Source organism: Carex rostrata, chromosome 11 (genome assembly GCF_964058835.1).
Source record: "Carex rostrata chromosome 11, lpCarRost1.2, whole genome shotgun sequence".
Lineage (NCBI taxonomy): Eukaryota > Viridiplantae > Streptophyta > Magnoliopsida > Poales > Cyperaceae > Carex > Carex rostrata.
The window spans coordinates 10417432-10434751 of record NC_135928.1 but is presented as its reverse complement, the minus strand read 5'-3'; the positions used below and the strand labels follow the sequence as shown (position 1 = coordinate 10434751).

At 35.0% G+C, this 17320-nt stretch overlaps 2 protein-coding genes across 6 annotated transcripts; both read right to left on the bottom strand.

Annotated features, from left to right (window-relative positions):
- Positions 1–2997: 2997 nt before the first annotated feature.
- On the bottom strand, positions 2998–8573 carry LOC144561730 (actin-related protein 2/3 complex subunit 2B-like). Of its 2 annotated transcripts, none has more exons than XM_078310813.1 (10): positions 8345–8573; positions 8122–8191; positions 7801–8008; positions 7393–7559; positions 7080–7157; positions 6781–6907; positions 5897–5988; positions 4896–4952; positions 4753–4801; positions 2998–3360 (listed from the first exon to the last, which is right to left on the bottom strand). In XM_078310813.1, exons 1-10 carry the CDS (start codon positions 8401–8403, stop codon positions 3170–3172), a joined length of 1098 nt encoding a protein of 365 aa, XP_078166939.1. In that variant the 5' UTR covers positions 8404–8573; the 3' UTR covers positions 2998–3169. The 2 variants fall into 2 exon arrangements, with proteins under 2 accessions (XP_078166939.1, XP_078166940.1); XM_078310814.1 differs by having other exon boundaries at positions 6796–6907.
- A 954-nt stretch (positions 8574–9527) lies between these two features.
- Positions 9528–17061, bottom strand: LOC144561729 (transcriptional corepressor LEUNIG_HOMOLOG-like). Of its 4 annotated transcripts, none has more exons than XM_078310809.1 (18): positions 16813–17061; positions 16561–16672; positions 16197–16294; positions 15787–15896; positions 15117–15421; positions 14828–14906; positions 14635–14737; positions 14203–14252; positions 13853–14101; positions 13177–13251; positions 12491–12733; positions 11913–12051; positions 11614–11723; positions 11302–11451; positions 10952–11107; positions 10747–10863; positions 10457–10654; positions 9528–9926 (listed from the first exon to the last, which is right to left on the bottom strand). In XM_078310809.1, exons 2-18 carry the CDS (start codon positions 16590–16592, stop codon positions 9783–9785), a joined length of 2358 nt encoding a protein of 785 aa, XP_078166935.1. In that variant the 5' UTR covers positions 16593–16672; positions 16813–17061; the 3' UTR covers positions 9528–9782. The 4 variants fall into 4 exon arrangements, with proteins under 4 accessions (XP_078166935.1, XP_078166936.1, XP_078166937.1 ...); XM_078310810.1 differs by having other exon boundaries at positions 12491–12730; XM_078310811.1 differs by having other exon boundaries at positions 13177–13236.
- Positions 17062–17320: the final 259 nt, after the last annotated feature.

Here is a 17320-nt window from a genome sequence, read left to right as displayed (position 1 = left end):
ATATAACAAAGTTAAAGGGCTTGAATGTAAATTTTAAAAACCGAAATCAGATTCATTTTTATTTGAGCAATTGGGCCTTCAATATGTGCGCATTGGAAAAAAAGAAGAAAAAAAAACTTTTCCCGATTGAAAAGGTAATACATACAAAGAAACATGAATAGAAGGTAAAATTAATGATATTATTTAGCCTCCCCTATACTCGAATCTTGGTTCCGCTCCTGCCCGGACCAAATTAGATATGGTACCATGATTCTAGATAACTATCAGTTGATGGGACTGGATAGTTACCAATACTGACCCAGACCAGATTAGATATGAATCACATGTTACCATGAATCTAGAACTAGACCCTTGGGAGAGAATATATAAAAAGAAGTCCAGAATTAGCAAAAAAAAGGCATCAGTTTTTAGATAAGCTAATTCTTTTGCTTCAAGTAATCTATGAAAAAGATACATCTCCATTGATCTAGTTCTCAAAACAAAACAAAATATAGAACATGATAAGATATTACCACTTCTCCTTTTAAAACAAGTAGGGTTAAAATGCCCCATTGTTTTCGTGCCCCAATCATGTTTCACATCCTTATCTTTGTTTTCAAAGTCCAAACAATCGATCCGAACTGCTCAGCATGATCTCCATAATAAAATGGTTTTTTAACAAAATTTATATTTTTTGAAAAAAAATTTTAATTTTTTTAGATATGTACAAAAATCACTATTTTTAAGAAGATTATGGACCATCCAAAAACAGTGATTTTGTAGCTATCTAAAAATATAGTAAACAATTTCTAAAAAAATATAATTTGTATTCTCCAAGCATAATTTATAATGCATATCATGTTGAGTAATTCGGATTGAATGTTTAGACTTGAAAAATAAAGATAAGTATGTGAGGCATAATTGGGGCATGAAAACAATGGGCATTTTAACCCTGCTCTATAAAATAGTACCGTAACCCAATGTACAATTGTGCAAACACCAGAAATCCTGAATTCTCACAACTTTTGGTTCCGGTCCACCATGGATTTCATTATCTCCGCCGCCGGAGAAGACTCCGACGGTGGTGGCTGACCTCAGGCCAGATGTGTTACTACTTTTTTAGCTTTAGGAAGAGAGAAGGTTGAGCGGAGAAAAGAAAGCACCCTACCTGAGGTAGTCAACCAATTCTCCAACTAGACGACGCACGGTGGATTCTAGAAGAAAACGAGAAACAATGAGCGCTTCTCAATTCCTGCGAAGGAGACGAAACCAGAAGCGAGCAGAGAGCGAGGTAGGAATGAGATGCGTGATCATTGGACGGGGTCGAGCTGGAAGTGGAAACGACTATAAGCTGCTTATATTGCTCCGTGGAGCACGATAACAGTTATCCTAGATTCGCACGATCTACCGTTGATTTTAATTTCAACGGTTTGGTGATATAGTACTATTCCGAAAAGTGACAAACGAGAGGGTGAGTTTAACTGACAGGAGTGCGGCGCAGAGGACTGAGATCGAATACTTCAAGCCGAACCAAATTCACTTCGGGGAGTGAATAGATTATAGAAATATGTTTTAAGATTCGTGCCAGATTAAAATAAACGACTCAGATCTCACTCTACACAGTCAGGTTTTTCTCCGGATCTGAGTTGGATGGAGCAACTGCCGTAGTCTCGGAATGTGGAGCCCGCAGAGATATTCCGTACAAACAAACAGCTACAGGGGACGGTGTCTGGATTCTTTATTACATTTATCAAGTAACGTCCGTGAAATGGAGGCACTGGATAGTGGGACCTCTACCTGGTACGCATCTGAACTCCAAGTGGGTTCCAGTTGTCATGAAGTAGCTGTATAGTTATTGTATATTACCGTGTAACAAAGGATATGTGATCTTAATATCTTATGGCACACAGATATGTTGTGGCACAAGCTTATACAAAAAAAAAAATTAAAAAAGCTGGACCCAAGTCTCAAAAAGGAGAAAGGTGTATGTCCGATGGCCATCGGACCTAGTTTGGTTCCGATAGGTAGATATACCGTCTAATTTGTTTCAGAATTTGTGCGTACGAATATTAAAGCATGCGCGAAAGTTCTGATGCAAATCCTAAAGCCAATCCGATGGTGAGTAAACCCGTTGGAACCAAAGTAGGTTCGATGTCCATTGGACCTACTCTGTTTCCCTCAAAAAGAGGTTCCACTAATTTGAAAAGCTAAGCACAAGTCTCAAAAAGAGATCTCACTAGTTCATCATTTTCTATGATGAATAATTGTAATATTAAATTATGTTGTGTTTTTTATAAAACTTTATTATGTTACTATTTTTAAGTTAGTATGAAAAGCTAAGCACAAGTCTCAAAAAGAAGTTCCACTAGTCTAAAAAGTTAGACACAAGTCTAAAAAAGATATTTTCCACTAGTTCATCATTTTCTATGATGAATAATTGTAATATTAAATTATGATGTGTTTTCTATAAAACTTTATTATGTTACTATTTTTTAGATTTGATTATTTATATTTTCTATGTCATTTTAATTATGTTAGAGTTTTTAAGAGTTGGTTAAAACTTCTAAGTTCATTATGAGGTGTTAGTTCTAAGTTGAAATTTTAGTTTTTCTATGTTATTTATTATGTAATAGATGTATTATAAAAAGAGATGGCATGTCATCTTTTTCTTTAGACTTTAATAGACTTTGATTAACCACTCTTTAGAAATTAAAGTCTCTAAAATTTATAATTCTCACATTTTTGAAATTAATTTTAGAGTTTCTATTAAATCACATCAGCAACAAATTAAAAAGGAGAAACAATTTGAGTCAATAATTTAATCAGCATAGAGTTTATAATCAATTTCTTACTTAATAAGAAACTTTACTGCATAATTTCTAAATAAAAAAACTCTCTCACATCTTTGAAACTGAATTAGAAACTGTTTACATCATATTAGAAACTCTAATAATATCAGTATTACAAATTGCAATGTTTGAACTTTTTAAATTTTCTACGTTCTCTCTATTTTCATTGTTCTGATAATAATTTCGAGGTAATTGGATGAACATAGGACAGTACAAGTAATTGTTTATCATCCCCGCGAACCGGACTAAAGAAAAACAATTAAAATTAAAAAAACTAATGAGCTCTTAAAATAACAAACAGCATTTAATTATACCAAAAACCAGTATCAATGGTTTTTATCTTAGTCCCGTTTGGCATGCCATCCCAATGCAGGAAATTTGGGAACATGGAAGCAGTGGCGATGGAACCGTCCCAGTCCTTGAATCTTGATTCGTAAGCGGAGCCGTCTGATTTTATCTGTAATAGCGTTGATTCCTCGTTTAAACTTCTTGGATTTTGAGAATCTCAGCCATTTCTTGTTCTGCTTTCTACCTATTTTATTTGAAAGGCCAAAAACATTTGTTAGGAAATTGAATAATGTCATTGCACCTGTCAGGTTTCATACTGTTGTTGGCTTGTTGCTTACTTGCTCGGTACCGAAATTTTTATTTATACCATATTCAAAAAAATAAAAAAATAAAAAAACCAAAAAATCATACTTTGAGGGAATTTTGCATACTACCAGGGCCGTCAAACTAATCTGCGGCTCCATTCTTGAGGGGTCGCAGATTAGCTTGGCAGCCCCCCAAAAACTCAAAAATGCACTATAATATTAAATATATTTAGGTTTTTGAGGGGCCTTCAAATCAATGTGCAGCTCTCTAAGAATGGAGCCGCAGGTTGACTTAGAAGCCCTGATATTTTTTGGAGTCCCCATAATTTGAGGTGTTTTTTTTTAATATGGTATAAATAAAAATTTCGGTGCTTAGTAAGACAAAACAGGGAGCAAAACAGAAGGATTAATTTGTAAATAGAGGCTAACAGAGGGAATTTTTGTAAGAAAATGCTGAATTAACTGGGACTAGCTTGCATTATTATTAATTTGTCACATGACTTGTTATTAAAGTTTGGTTGGGGAAAATTTTATATATACTCCTCATAAATCTCGAAATTAAGTATTTCCTCTCTAAAATTCATATATATGCTTCTAAATTTCAAAAACTTAAAATTTACCCAATTTATGAAATTTTCATTAAAACTCATTTCAAGTTTATAAAGTACACATTACCGAGAACCAGCCTTTGATCTAGTGGCAAAGGCACATGATCTCCATGTGAGAGGTCATGGATTCGAAATCCGAATGGAGAAAATCCTTTCTTGTAATAACAAGAGTATTAAATAGTTGGGTGGCTTGATCTCCAACCTTTACTCAAAAAAAGTACACATTATCTTTATGAAAAAATAAAAATATGCAACCTGTTTAAGAAAAATGTTCGGTCTTTTTTCGATGACAAATTAAATGGTTAATTTCATTAGTTATAACGCATACACAAGCATATGCCTAAATGTCACTGTATATTCGTCACACGAAAATGAATCATTTACTCTCAAAACTGACCAATTAGAAGACTAAATATTTCTCTTAAACAGACTACATATTTTTTTAACAAAGAATAAATTTGTACTTTACCAATTTGGTGTGAGTTCTAATTAGAAAATTCGGTAAGTTTGTGAGTTTTTAAAATTTAGAAGGGTAAATATGATATTATGATTTTCCCCCTAATTAGTTTATTACATCAATTTGATATTCTTGAAATTATTCTTCAAGCCCTAGTTGTGAAAATTAAAATAATAAAATCATAGAAGGTCTCTTCATTGTCAGAAAGTTTGCATTTGTGCCATATGTATTACAACATATTAGAATAATTTACATGAATTATTTACCTTCTTCTCTGCTTTTGGTTTCTCCTCCTATTCTTGCTCGCTCAATTGCCTGAAATTTGAATCATTTCAACAACACAAAGCATATTAGTCAACAACAATTATAAATCTTATCATGACAGAACATTTAATCTCAGATTGGTTACCTCTGACAAGACCTCTAGGCGGTGCCTCATTCTTCTTTGTATAGAACCTCTGGTACACTGTTTATAATAGTTATAAATCAGTTACAATTAGGGGTGTACAAAAAGCTCGTAGTTCGTGATTCGGTTGAGATCGATTCGAAACAAATTAAACCAGCTCGGTTCTGAAACAAATCAAACCCAGCTCGGTTCGAAATTGGTTCAAATCGAACTCGAACTTAGTCTGACTCGGTTTGAAACTCTTCTTTTTAGTTCTAAACCCTACTTCAGTTTCGAACCAGTTCAGTTCGAAACTGATTCGAATCGCACCGAATCAAACTCGAACTCTTCTTTTCAGTTCGAAACCCTACTTCAATTTGGAACCAATTCAGTTTGAATTGGTTCGAACTCGAACTGGGTTAAGTTCGATTCGGTTCAATTCGTTTGTAACTCTAGTTACATTGTCTTATTACTCCAATCAAAATATATATATATATAGAGAGAGAGAGAGAGAGAGAGAGATAGAGAGAGGCTAATGTGCTTCCATAAGCACTTGGCCCGAAGTGCTGCCACCCCATTTTTGATTTTTCAAAATTCAAAAAGTCGATCCGAACCGTTCATCTTGTTCTCCATATTAATATCTGCTTGGAGACCAAATTTTACATTTTTTGGAATTTTTTTGCTATTTATTAAGCCACTTTGAAAATCGCTGATCCAACGGTGGCTTGCCAAACAGTAAAATCAGGGGTTCACCGTTGGATCAGCGATTTTCAAAGTGGCTTAATAAATAGCAAAAAAATTCCAAAAAATGTAAAATTTGGTTTCCAAGCAGATATTAATATGGAGAACAAGATAAACGGTTCGGATCGACTGTTTGGATTTTGAAAAATCGAAAATGGAGTGGCAGCACTTCGGGCCAAGTGCTTATGGAAGCACATTAGCCTATCTATATATATATATATACACACACACACACACAATGTCTTATTACCAGTACTTAAACTAAGAATTTTACTTCAACTTACTTTTACATGATATCTGACATATTGCTGGAAGTTTAGAAGGATCCATGCAGTTTTATCAGCTTTTTTTCCTTTTACATGTCGTCTTAATATGTCTGCATAAGTGCATTTCATCTTAGACTTCAAAACCAAGTCTCTGTTTTTATTGCACATTTGCCTTTAGAGTTGAAGTTTTGTACAAGAATATATATGGATTAGAACTAGAGTGTTCGTAAGCTTACCAAGTTCTTTGGTGAGCTTAACTTTAAAACTTATCGGATTAACTTCAAACAATGAATTCAACCCGTTGAAAACGATTTACTTCATGAGTGATGTGTTTACAATTCAAATTTTATAATTTTTCGAATTAATTTAGTCAAGGTGGGAACTAGAAAATCTTAATAGGGAGCTAGAATTTAAAATGAACAATATGTGTTAAGTGAGATTTGAACTCAAGTCCTTACACCAACAAAATAAAGCTCTAACCACTGAACTATAAGTAAATAATTAATATTTTATGAGAGAGGGCTAGACTATATAAAAAATTTTAAAAAAAATGCAACTAAATTTCAATATACATAACTAAAATTTTGAAAGCATACTGGGTGGCTAAGCTTTAGATCTGCCCATGAATTTAGTCTAAAGTTAAGAGATCAAAAAATGATGAAAAATGAACATATTAAAATTAACTAATAAACCTTATTCTTTTTTACTTGACTTCATATTAAATTAATTTGAAAATTATAAATTTGACATGTAAACGCATCACTCGCGCGTGAAGTAGATCGGTTTCAACTATTTGGATATTATTTGAAGTCATTCCGATAAATTTTGAAGCCAAATATTTGGTGAGCTTAAGAATACCTTAGTTATACTCGTATATATATATATGATCATTATCCACATACCAAAGGAGACAAAACCTCCATTAGTAGATAAATGCTCGAAAGGTTCTCCTCTCAACTCCTGAGGTGGAATTGGGGACCACTCGCAGCGTGGTGCCTTCGGAAATTTACTGCCTAGATCGGCCAACTCCTGTAACAGAGTTGGTCTAATTTGTGAATGGATTAATTTCTCCTAAAAAATAAACATTTAATGCAGGTTTGCACTAATCAACATGTATAAGACCAGAAACAATTAAGTGCATGATTAAGGTATAAAATTAATTAGCTAAATCATTAATTAATACATAACTGATGAAATCTACCTGGATAAATGAAGTTGCAATAGTGACATCAGAGTCATCTTTGAACCGCATCGGAAAGATAACAGTTACTTTCTTTGGCTGAACAAATAAAAAACTGCTATAAAGCACCAAAAGAAATTACAATGGAAACTTTTTTTTTCTGAAATTCTTGCATAATTTGATGCATCCCAAAAATGTACCGTAAGAACCAGATTGCGCATTTTGTTTTGTTTGTTTGTGCATGGTATAATCAAGGCAATATGAGGCTCAAACATCATGCCAAAGGAGTACACCATGAAACCTAATAATAAATAGAGCATACGTGTGTGTATACCGCACGGAAAATGAAGAACGGCTCTTGTTTGTAATTCACCAATTTAAGTGGCACAGTGCTCCCTTGAATTATGTCTCCCATCCAAAGATTTTTCAATGTATCTTTCAGTTGTGAATTCAGAATCATCACTTGCAGTGAAGAAACCATGTTGATAGCTTTGGTATATTCTAATAAGAAATTCAAAATTCATTAAAATTTCAGCTTACTTGAACCATTACCAGTCATTAATTGTTTGTCAGAAACTGGTGGCAGGTCTTTGCTGGTAAAGTTATGATTGAGAAATAGTACTCCAGGATACTTATGTTACCCTGGTAATGAAAATAATTAGGAATTTGACTTTCAAATATTCAAATTTAGCTACCAAATTCTTAATTGATTTAAATCATACAAAAACCCACATAATTCTACCTTTGGTACGAGTGAGTCTGCTGAAGTTTAGTTTCAAAGTAAGTGTATATCCTTCTTTGGGAGGTTCAATAATGTCAGCAAAATTTGAGTAGTTTGTTCTGATATCTTGTAATATGCAATGATCCAACCCATTTGGATTTGGTTCTTCTTGAGAAAGAACTGGAGTTGATATGGAGAAAAATATATTTTCCTGATCAGATACTGAGGCCTAAAATGTGAAGAACATATAGCATTAGTACAGTGTTTTTTACTTTGCCATCAATTGTCATATGACTATTTGGTCAGATTAAGTACATAGATTTCAGTTTAATTGAATTTCACCTGGATATGATAACGAATTGATCCCAGCTCACAGAAACTGTGATCAACAGGAAGTACTGGTTTTTCGGCACTGCACAATCATTACCAGAAACTTGCTTGTTACAGGTGAATCAATGTAAACATAATATAAACAATAAAGGCTTGGGAATTATGTAAACATAATATAAACAATAAAGGCTTGGGAATTATGTAAACAAATTCAAACTTAACAAAGAACTCTTACCTGCGTAACTTACTAAGAATATTGACAACTGCTTGAGACCCCCCACTGAAATACGCCATCGATCCTTCGTCAGGGTTTAATGCACACCAGGAGAGGTAGATAAAAGGTTTAGAGGAGAACTGTCAATTTTTCTTCTTTTCAACCTTTTGATTTTTTATATTTGGAAAGAGACAAGACCTTGGAATCCTTTTATATTCTTAATTTTTAAGCCAACTCTTTAGCTCTCTTTCCATCATATGTTGCTTTGTTTTGAATTCACTCCACAATGATTTCTCCTATTTATATTATTATTATTGTTTGCTCCTAGGTACTAAATAGGTAAATATCTTTGTTAGAGTTCTATTTGGCCCCCTGTTGAAATTGATATATGTGATTGAGACAAAAGGTTGATAGGTGAGATTTGACAAGATAACAAACACATTTTATTGCCTATCATCTATAAAATATTGTTTGAACGCAAGTGATCTCTACGAGTCCAACTTAAGAGAGAGTGTTGAAGATTAACAAACAAAACAATCAAATTGATGATGATATGTTGAGTACACCAAGCATAACTCAAAAAGTAAAATTTTACAAAAATACCCTATAACTTTTTCCTTTTCCCCTTCTTCCAAAATTTGCCATTTATGAATGTTTTTTCCCACAGCTATTGGCTATTTTGCGTTGTACACTCAACTTTCTATTTGTATTTCTTCACCGTAACGGCTACAGGTCCTTGTATCGTTATATATAGGCTGATAAGCTCTTGCAAGAAGGAAGAACTATCAATTAATAATTTCCTCGTCAAATTCTATCTCAACATGCGTCTCAAATTCTAATATTTTTTTCTTCTACTTTTTTTTAGTTCTCCCCTCATGAATCTCTTGCACTGGTATCATACAATACATGAAAAGGTTGTAAAATATAATAGCATCTTCTTACCTCCTGGAATTCAAATGATACGTTTCAAAAACAGTGAGAAATGGTAAGATTTTAATTATGAGTCATGGTCTCAGACCAGTTAAGCAAGATATGGACCGTTTGTCAAGAAAAACTAGAAACAACTCAGAAACAGAACAGCTTTCCTTTCTTTGTGATAATCCATTTTGCCATCAAAAAAAGGCGCTTTTCTTCAATTCAAATAAAGCTTACCGTGATACCTTTTTTCCCTCTGATAGGACCAGCTGTGAGACATCATCTTCCCTTTGAAGTCAATAAATTAAAACTCCATGTTTATAAAAATCTCCGTTTTACAAATGAAGAGATAAATTAATAATTACATAGCTACACCTCTCCAGTCCAGTATAAGTCATACGGCCAATCACATCAACTCAAATGCCAAAGGTTCACTAGAGATACAATAACACCCAAACATAGTTTTATTTCTCTGATGAAAAATTAATAAAGGGACCCTTGAGCAACTCTTCCTCCTTTTATCTCATTATTTCTCCACAATGTTTTATTTCCAAAGTTTAACGGTTCTGTCATGACTTGCAGAGGCAACAAGGCCAGTAACAGGTGACTGTGCTAAAGCCGCAATCTGTCCCTCATGAGCTTGCACAGTCATTCTTTGGTTGTCGGTGACACTCCATAGCTCCATCGACTATATGTAAGAAGTTAAGTTCCCAAATTAAACAACTTATCTCATCATGAAGAAATTATGTCAAAACAACACAGTAAAATATTTACGTATATGGTCCATGTCCTGTGGACCAAAATGTCATAATACTTGCTACCTTAATGCAGTCAAGATACCAGAAATAAGGGCCTGAGCAAATAAAAACCAAAAGATTCTAAAGCTGAATTGAATAAAGTAAAAGTTCAGGGTCCTTGTTGAAGAAAATAACAATCTGAAATATGCATGTTTCTGCAAAGATCTAAGCGGAAAAAAACAGCAATTGACTATTCCATCATTTTGTCAGTATACTTTTGAAAGCATGAAATATAGCCTTATTGAAAGTTCACGCAAGTTCAGCACTCTATCTTATGAGCAAAATAACAAATTACCTGGTAACCACAACAACAAAGCCTCAAGTCCCAAACAATTTGGGGTAGGCTAGAAATGAAACCCAACCAGAGTCACATTACCGAGGTAGATAGCAACAAAAATAATAATAATAATAATATAATTACCTGGTAACCACCCACGATTAAAATCTTCGGGTACCTCGGATGGAATACACAAGAATTAAACTTGTTACCATTAGAGCTTAGCTCATGAACACACTCCATCGAGGCCATTGACCACACTTTCACTGTATCTTGGCTCACAGACGCCAAGAAATCACCGTTCTCATCCCAGCACACTGACTGCACCTCAGTGTTATGTCCCTGCATTTACCAGAGTAAAGCATAAGTAGGAAAAAATAAAAATAATAATTTTGACCAAATAATGAATATTAATGAATTTAATAAAATTGAACCTTCAGATGGCGCATCTGTGTATCCGCATCTATGTCAATGATGTTAACTGTGTTCTCGGCTGCAGCAGCAAGGAGGCGTCCAACTCGTGGCTGGAACCTCACCTTTCCAGTACCCCCCTGATTTCATAACAAATGGATCGTATTTAAGCCATATCACATGTGATAGGAATAAAAAGGCAATTCAGGAAAGGTTTCTGAGTCAAACCCTAGAAACACGAGAAGGTGCATTTTGACCGACAAGCCAGAAGCGGATCTCGCCGTTGTCATCACTCGAGCAAAGCAACTCAGTTCTCTTGGGGTGGAAATCCAATGAGGTGACTTGAGAGCCGTGACCTACAAAAGTTTGTATACAGCCACCCCTCTACAAATTCAAAACAAATAAATGAATGAATAACTAAAATAATCAGTTGATTACTGGTAAAGAGCACAGAACACCATTTGGTATTTGCTGTTGGCCTTTTGGTTTTTCTTTAATTTTTTCTTTACTATTGTTGTAATGGAGTTGGTCAAGTCTCATCTTTCAAAAAGGATAAACCCTAAAGAAAAGATCATTACCTCGGCAGCATTCCAAAGCCGAACAGTTCCATCAGAAGAGGAGGTGGCGAGCTGGGCAGCACCCACTCTAAAACGAATGTCAGTGATGAAATTATTATGCTCTTCGGCCCTGTGTTCAATCTGTTGAGTCTCCATGTTCCACAAATTTACCTGAAATTTATTTAATTTTAGGTGCTATATCCAACCACAAATTTACCTTTTGAAGAGTACAGTTTTGCACAATGCAGATTTTTTTGGCAACCTTAAAGAAATAGCATAAGTAAAAGGCTAAAAGAAAGCTATGGTATGAAAACAAATTGCAGTGTCAAATACCCTCTTATCATGTCCAGCACTAGCTAGAAATTTCCCGTCTGAAGAGAAGTGACAGCAAACAACTTTGCCTGTGCTGCTACGGTTAACTCCAGCCTCAGTAAATGCAAAACCTATGCAAAAAATTTGAAAATATAAGTGATAAGATAAAAAACTACTTAACAGTTGTACTTCAATGGTCATAATAATAGGTTCACTGTTTCTCTAGTCTTCAAAAAAAATCATAGAAAATTGAGAAATTAAACGTTTGCAGGCACTGGAAAACACCTTTTTTTTTTCTCTAGCACCTATAACACTTGTACCTTTAAGGGAATCTGAATTGTCAGCAGGGCTTCTTTTTAGAGCAGCAAAAATTTCTCGTGGGTCTGTGTCATCATTTGAAAGAAATGACTCCACATTATCATCAAAAAAACCAATATCTCCACAATGATCAAGAATATCCTGTTATCAGGAAAAAAAAAATAGATTCTCTTATCAAGTATGCAGGCGATTCCATTTTAACTAACATGGTCAAAGTTGCACATTTCAAATGGCAGGTCCTCATAAGTTTACTTGCTACCCTCTATGCCCAGTGTTTTTTTTTTAATTCCATAGAATATTTAGGAAAATGAGCAAGGGTATTATACTATTATTACACAGAGAGGTAGAGAGATGTGAGGAAAGAAATTAGTTGCCAATAGGAGCACTCTGGTCCTTAAAAGACCAATACACAGATATAACTCATTTCTACTTAGCTTTAAATGTCTTAAACTTCATTGAATTCACATCTATTCATTCCTCGTTTGAGAAGGAACTAGGTCAGATTACAAGCCCGGCTGCTTTACCAAAGGTCAAATACGTCAAATAAAAAATAAATGGCTTCAAAAGGGAAGAACCATACCATCTGGTTAGAAGAGGAAGCGAAGCCACCCATGGTTTCAGAGCTGTACATCATGGGGTTCTTTTGCATCACCCCCATCTGCTGTTGCAAATTTCCAGCCCCACCAGCAGTTGCCATAGCTACACCAGCATCACCCGGAGTGTGGGTTGATGGGGTTGATGGTGGAGATGGACCTGCATGGTTCCCAGTGCCAGTGCTGTTTGCCGGGCCTGATGAGGTTGGCTTTCTCTTCCTGTTGTTCTGCTATAAATAAAATTTCACATCACATGTTTAGTCACGATTTGAATATTTAGTAAGCTTACCAGCTCATATTGTCAATACCATCTCATGACATTTCATTGTTGTTAAATTGAATGCTAGCAAGTACTGTACTAGAGCTGATATTGGCTATCATTATGCTCCTTTTTTATTTTTCCAATAATCTCGTTTTATATTTCTTTCTTGTTTAATGATCATTTCGAGTTTACGAATTAGAAGGACTTATTGGAAACTCAAAATTAAAAAGTAAATGAAGGTGGCTTCTTCCAATAAGATTACTTCATATACATATAAATGGGACGGCACTGCAAAGAACCAATAAGGTTATCAACCTCTAATTAGTGGATAATAAGCTAACAAGTTAGAAAACTAATATGATACACATTTTAAACTAGGCGAACAAATTATTCTCATTGATTCGGCAGTACCTGTTGCATCTGTTGATGTTGTTGCATTTCCTGTGGCTGTTGGGTAGATGACTGCTGCATCTGCGCCACATTCATCTAAAGTTATTGTTAGTATCTAAGCCAATATGCAACTAAGATTATAACATCACTTAAAGCATGACTCACTGAAACATCTAAATATTTCCTGCTTATTCTATAACTCACAAGCACCATGAGAATGTGCAAGTGAAATCATAACGACAGTGAGGAGCATTAGCAGGTGAAGAAACATGATATATTCATATTAAAAAAGCTTGAACATCCAAATGAAAAGTTTTGAATTAACTTCCAAATGTTGTCTTCAAGTTCATTTGTAATTTACTAATTTAGGATACAGAAAATACTTTTGCGGCATATCTTCCATATTTAGCCACTAAAATTTACAACTAAAAGCATATCACACGGTTTAATAGGCCATAAACAAGGTCTCCATACTTCTAGCCATATTGGATTTCAAATAGCTTTATTTCTACTTTTGGATTTCAAATGGCTTTTCTGGTCAATTTTCCTTGCCAGTGATCTTTCCTTAAAACTCGGTCTTCATAAGCCCCAAAATCTTGAGGAGACAAAAAGTTATGTACTTTGCTTTTTCAGTAAACACCAATATTGGACACCTTTTTTCTTATTTTCAAGGAAAATCTGTATATCAACGCCTCACCTTAGATGAGCTTGATTGGACAGGTGAGCCAATTGACCCGTCATTTCCATTGGGTTGGGCATCTTTACCGGTGAATCCACCCCCAGGTAATGCCCTAAATCCTTGTGGACCCATTTCTCCAGAGTTTGTCAGACCCTGTGCCTGAGCCTGAGCAAGGAATTGCTGTCGTGGCGACATGAGCTGAACCTGACTCTGAGAGGTGACAAACTGCTTCTGCATGCCTAGGTTAGGGCGCAGCTGATCAATTCCCTGAATAAAATTATAACAAGTTGTAAATGCAAAAACCAAGAATTGCATAGAAGTAGGAAGAAAAAGGCTGCAAAAATAAACTATTTGGTAGATGTACTTACTGTCAGAGGCCAGCCTTTCAATGGTAAGCCACTCACGCCTTGGTTCAGGCCTAGAAAGTTGGCACAGGAAGTATGCAAATCATATATCCAGAATGTAAATATTAACAAAACTAAAATGGGGTGCCTTTTCACAGCTTTATTGGAGAATTTGGTTCTGTACTTTGAGACAAGAAAAATATTCTTCACAAGTAGTTCTTCAAGTACAGAACAAGAACCAACACCATTTACAATTGACGATTTTGAGTTTGAAAATGGATAGCAACCAAACCATTTTGAAACAAGTTAATACTTCTCATAGTGAACAACAAGGAATATGCACGATACCATACACTATTGAATTCCTTCGACCCAATTTGAACATGAGCTTTTTAAAAAGATGGTAATATAATGCCATCCATAAATTATTGATTTTCTTCAGGAAATGATGCTTACCAACACCACTCAGCCCCGGCTTTGCTTGCATTATATTCTGGCCATATAAAGAAGGATCAACCGGTAAAGACCTTTGAAGTATGCTAAGATCGCCTTTCATGTCCTAAGTAATTTTCCATAAAGATATCATCAGAATTTTATACGTTATCAATTTATATTCAAAAGAAAATTGAAGGGATAGAAAAATAATTACATTCTGCTGGTTCCGAGCCTGCATCTGCTGCATCTGCTGAATTGTCGAAACATTCACTGAATTGCCCTGGACTAGTTGTCTGTCATAATAAATGCAACTAGAAAATTATAAAAATTCAAAGGGCGGAAAAAAAAAAATTTCTTTCACATGTAAGTTGAGTTTACAAAGCAGAACGGATCTAAATTTTCATAGTTACCTTGTATTAAAAAATAGGAAAATATTTAATTATTTGGATAGGAAACTCAAAACTAGTACACAGCAAATCTGATGTGATCAATTAGCAACTTACCCAGAGCGATTAGCCACACCAGATTTAAGAAGTGCCATACGGCTCTCAAGCAGCTGAGGCGACGGCTCAGATCCCATTGAATTTGGATTCTTCATCCGTTCCTCTATTATCTTTGCGGCCAACACTGTGGCCGAAGGACCCAAAACCGGATCTGAGTTCATAGTGTTCATTGTCCCGTTAAATGCCGATGCACCCGGATGGCCTGGGTCCCGCAGTGGCTGCTGCATCACATGTTGCCGCTGCATTAATTGCAGTTGTTGCATCTGTTGCTGTTGCTGCTGCTCCCTTGCCTTCATTTGTTGAGTCTGGAAAATTTAATGCAATACAGTAGAGAAGGCAAACATCAGAGCATGATAAATTTGAAGTGATGAAGATTTTGCGATCATTGGTACATTAACAGTGTATAGAAATAGGGTATCATGAATCTAATCTGAACCGAACTGATTTCTCTTATGGATTCTTTCTCCCATTAATGTCTATCAATGCACATGCTCCAATCAGGGATTATTAAGAGTATTATGTAAAACAAATAACCTTTATGAATTTATCTTATTTTCTAGAGAATAAAAGAGGGCCAGACTGGATACTTTCTTGAAAGGCCAGTTGATATATAAAATGATTTTGATTAGCAAGTTTAACCAACATAGTTTCAGTATTTCATTACTCTTACCTCGATGAATTGAGCAGCAACGTCAGAATGTTTCGGGTTTGTTCTCGCAATAAATATATCCCAAAACACTGACCACCATTCAAAGAGAAACCCTCCAGGAGCATCAATTGCTGAAAAATCAAAACTGTAGTCAAATTCTGTCTTTAATGTCATGTATATTATTGGTTATCTGATTCTTTTTAAAAGTCGCCAAGAACAATTTGAATTAAGTCCACCTGCGTCAACAGATTCTGTGGTTACCCTTCAGACAAGAGTATATTGAACAATAAATTTGTCTTTACTGCCATAAATACTACTGGTTATTTAATTCTTTTTAACGCTGAATTGTAACTTCATCATCTGTACAGTGTTACTTTAGATCTAAAAGTAAAGAGTATGTTGTTTACAGAAAGTCCAAGATAAGTTATTACCTACTGGATCTGTTGCAACATTCCCTTCAGACAAGAAAGCTTTAGCCGTTGCTTGAAGATTTCTCTTCATAAGGTAATCATATATGTACACATCAAGCCTATTATAATGAGAAATATTAGAGGTCAGAAAAAAGAAAAAAAAAACTTAGTACTGTAATTTTCGTGAAGAAATACACCACTTCTTTCCATAAATAAGAACTATCCAATTATGCCAAAAGAATGTACTTTTTTTTTGTTATTTCATGATTATGCATGTGTTTCCTGAATCCAGTTCCAGAAACCACAGCAGAATCTGTAACACCGTGAAAAATTAAGCAGCCAGACGAAATTTTCTCGGAGAAAGGAAAATTAACTAAATACTTACATCTTATCCGCTTCCCATTTACTCTGTGCCATGCTCGCTTTATTCAATCGTCACAATTATTCGCTGAATAACTTATTTTAGTTCTCTTTACCAGCCAATACAAAGTGAATCTCTGAAATAAAACAAAAATTAATTAAATCAGATTCCAAATTCAGTACTTCAAAATTAATTTATACACCGAATTGCACGAAAGCTAGTAATTAAGCAGCGGATCTAACAAAAGAGAAGATAAAAGTGAGGATCAATCAGTACCTTCAGGTTTCAACGCTCAGTGTAGTAAATTAAACTTTTTCCAGAATTAGAGATCGATCAGTGTTCTCGGCTAAACGTTTCGATGGTAGTAAAAGTAAGAAGTTGTGAAGAAGAAGAAGGAAAGAGCGAGAGTTAGGGTTTGAAATTGAGGAGCTAACGAGGAGAGCGAAAGAGAGACTTGCTCGCATCCTCTGCAATCCATCCTCTCAAATTTTGGCAGAGTTGAATTGGTCTGGGCGCAACTAGGATGAGCCTGCATTAACTCAAAAGAGCATCTTTTGAGTTAACGCATCTTGTCCGTCTGATTTTAAACGGATCCAATCCGACCACAGTCTATAATTCAGAGACTTTTAATATTTGTGTGGATCTCGTCAGTACGGATATTAAAGCATATCGGATGGTCCATATTCATTAATTCAAAAGATTCCTTTTTGAGTTAATGCAGAGGATACGAATTCGCGCTAGGATAGGGCGGTTGGGTAATAAATTTAACAGAGTAATTATGACT

What these genes read in the sequence shown, in the direction of transcription:
- LOC144561729 (XM_078310809.1), bottom strand. Translation starts at nt 16,592, where the DNA reads ATGGCACAGAGTAAATGGGAAGCGGATAAGAT. An exon ending in TGTTGCAACAGATCCAGTAG is followed by an intron (nt 15,897 to 16,196) that starts GTAATAACTTAT and finishes TTGATTTTTCAG; the next exon opens with CAATTGATGCTCCTGGAGGG. An exon ending in TTGCTGCTCAATTCATCGAG is followed by an intron (nt 15,422 to 15,786) that starts GTAAGAGTAATG and finishes TAAATTTTCCAG; the next exon opens with ACTCAACAAATGAAGGCAAG.
- LOC144561730 (XM_078310813.1), bottom strand. Translation starts at nt 8,403, where the DNA reads ATGGCGTATTTCAGTGGGGGGTCTCAAGCAGTTGTCAATATTCTTAGT. An exon ending in CAGACTCACTCGTACCAAAG is followed by an intron (nt 7,560 to 7,800) that starts GTAGAATTATGT and finishes ATTTCTTATTAG; the next exon opens with AATATACCAAAGCTATCAAC. An exon ending in TTGCAACTTCATTTATCCAG is followed by an intron (nt 6,908 to 7,079) that starts GTAGATTTCATC and finishes ACTCTGTTACAG; the next exon opens with GAGTTGGCCGATCTAGGCAG.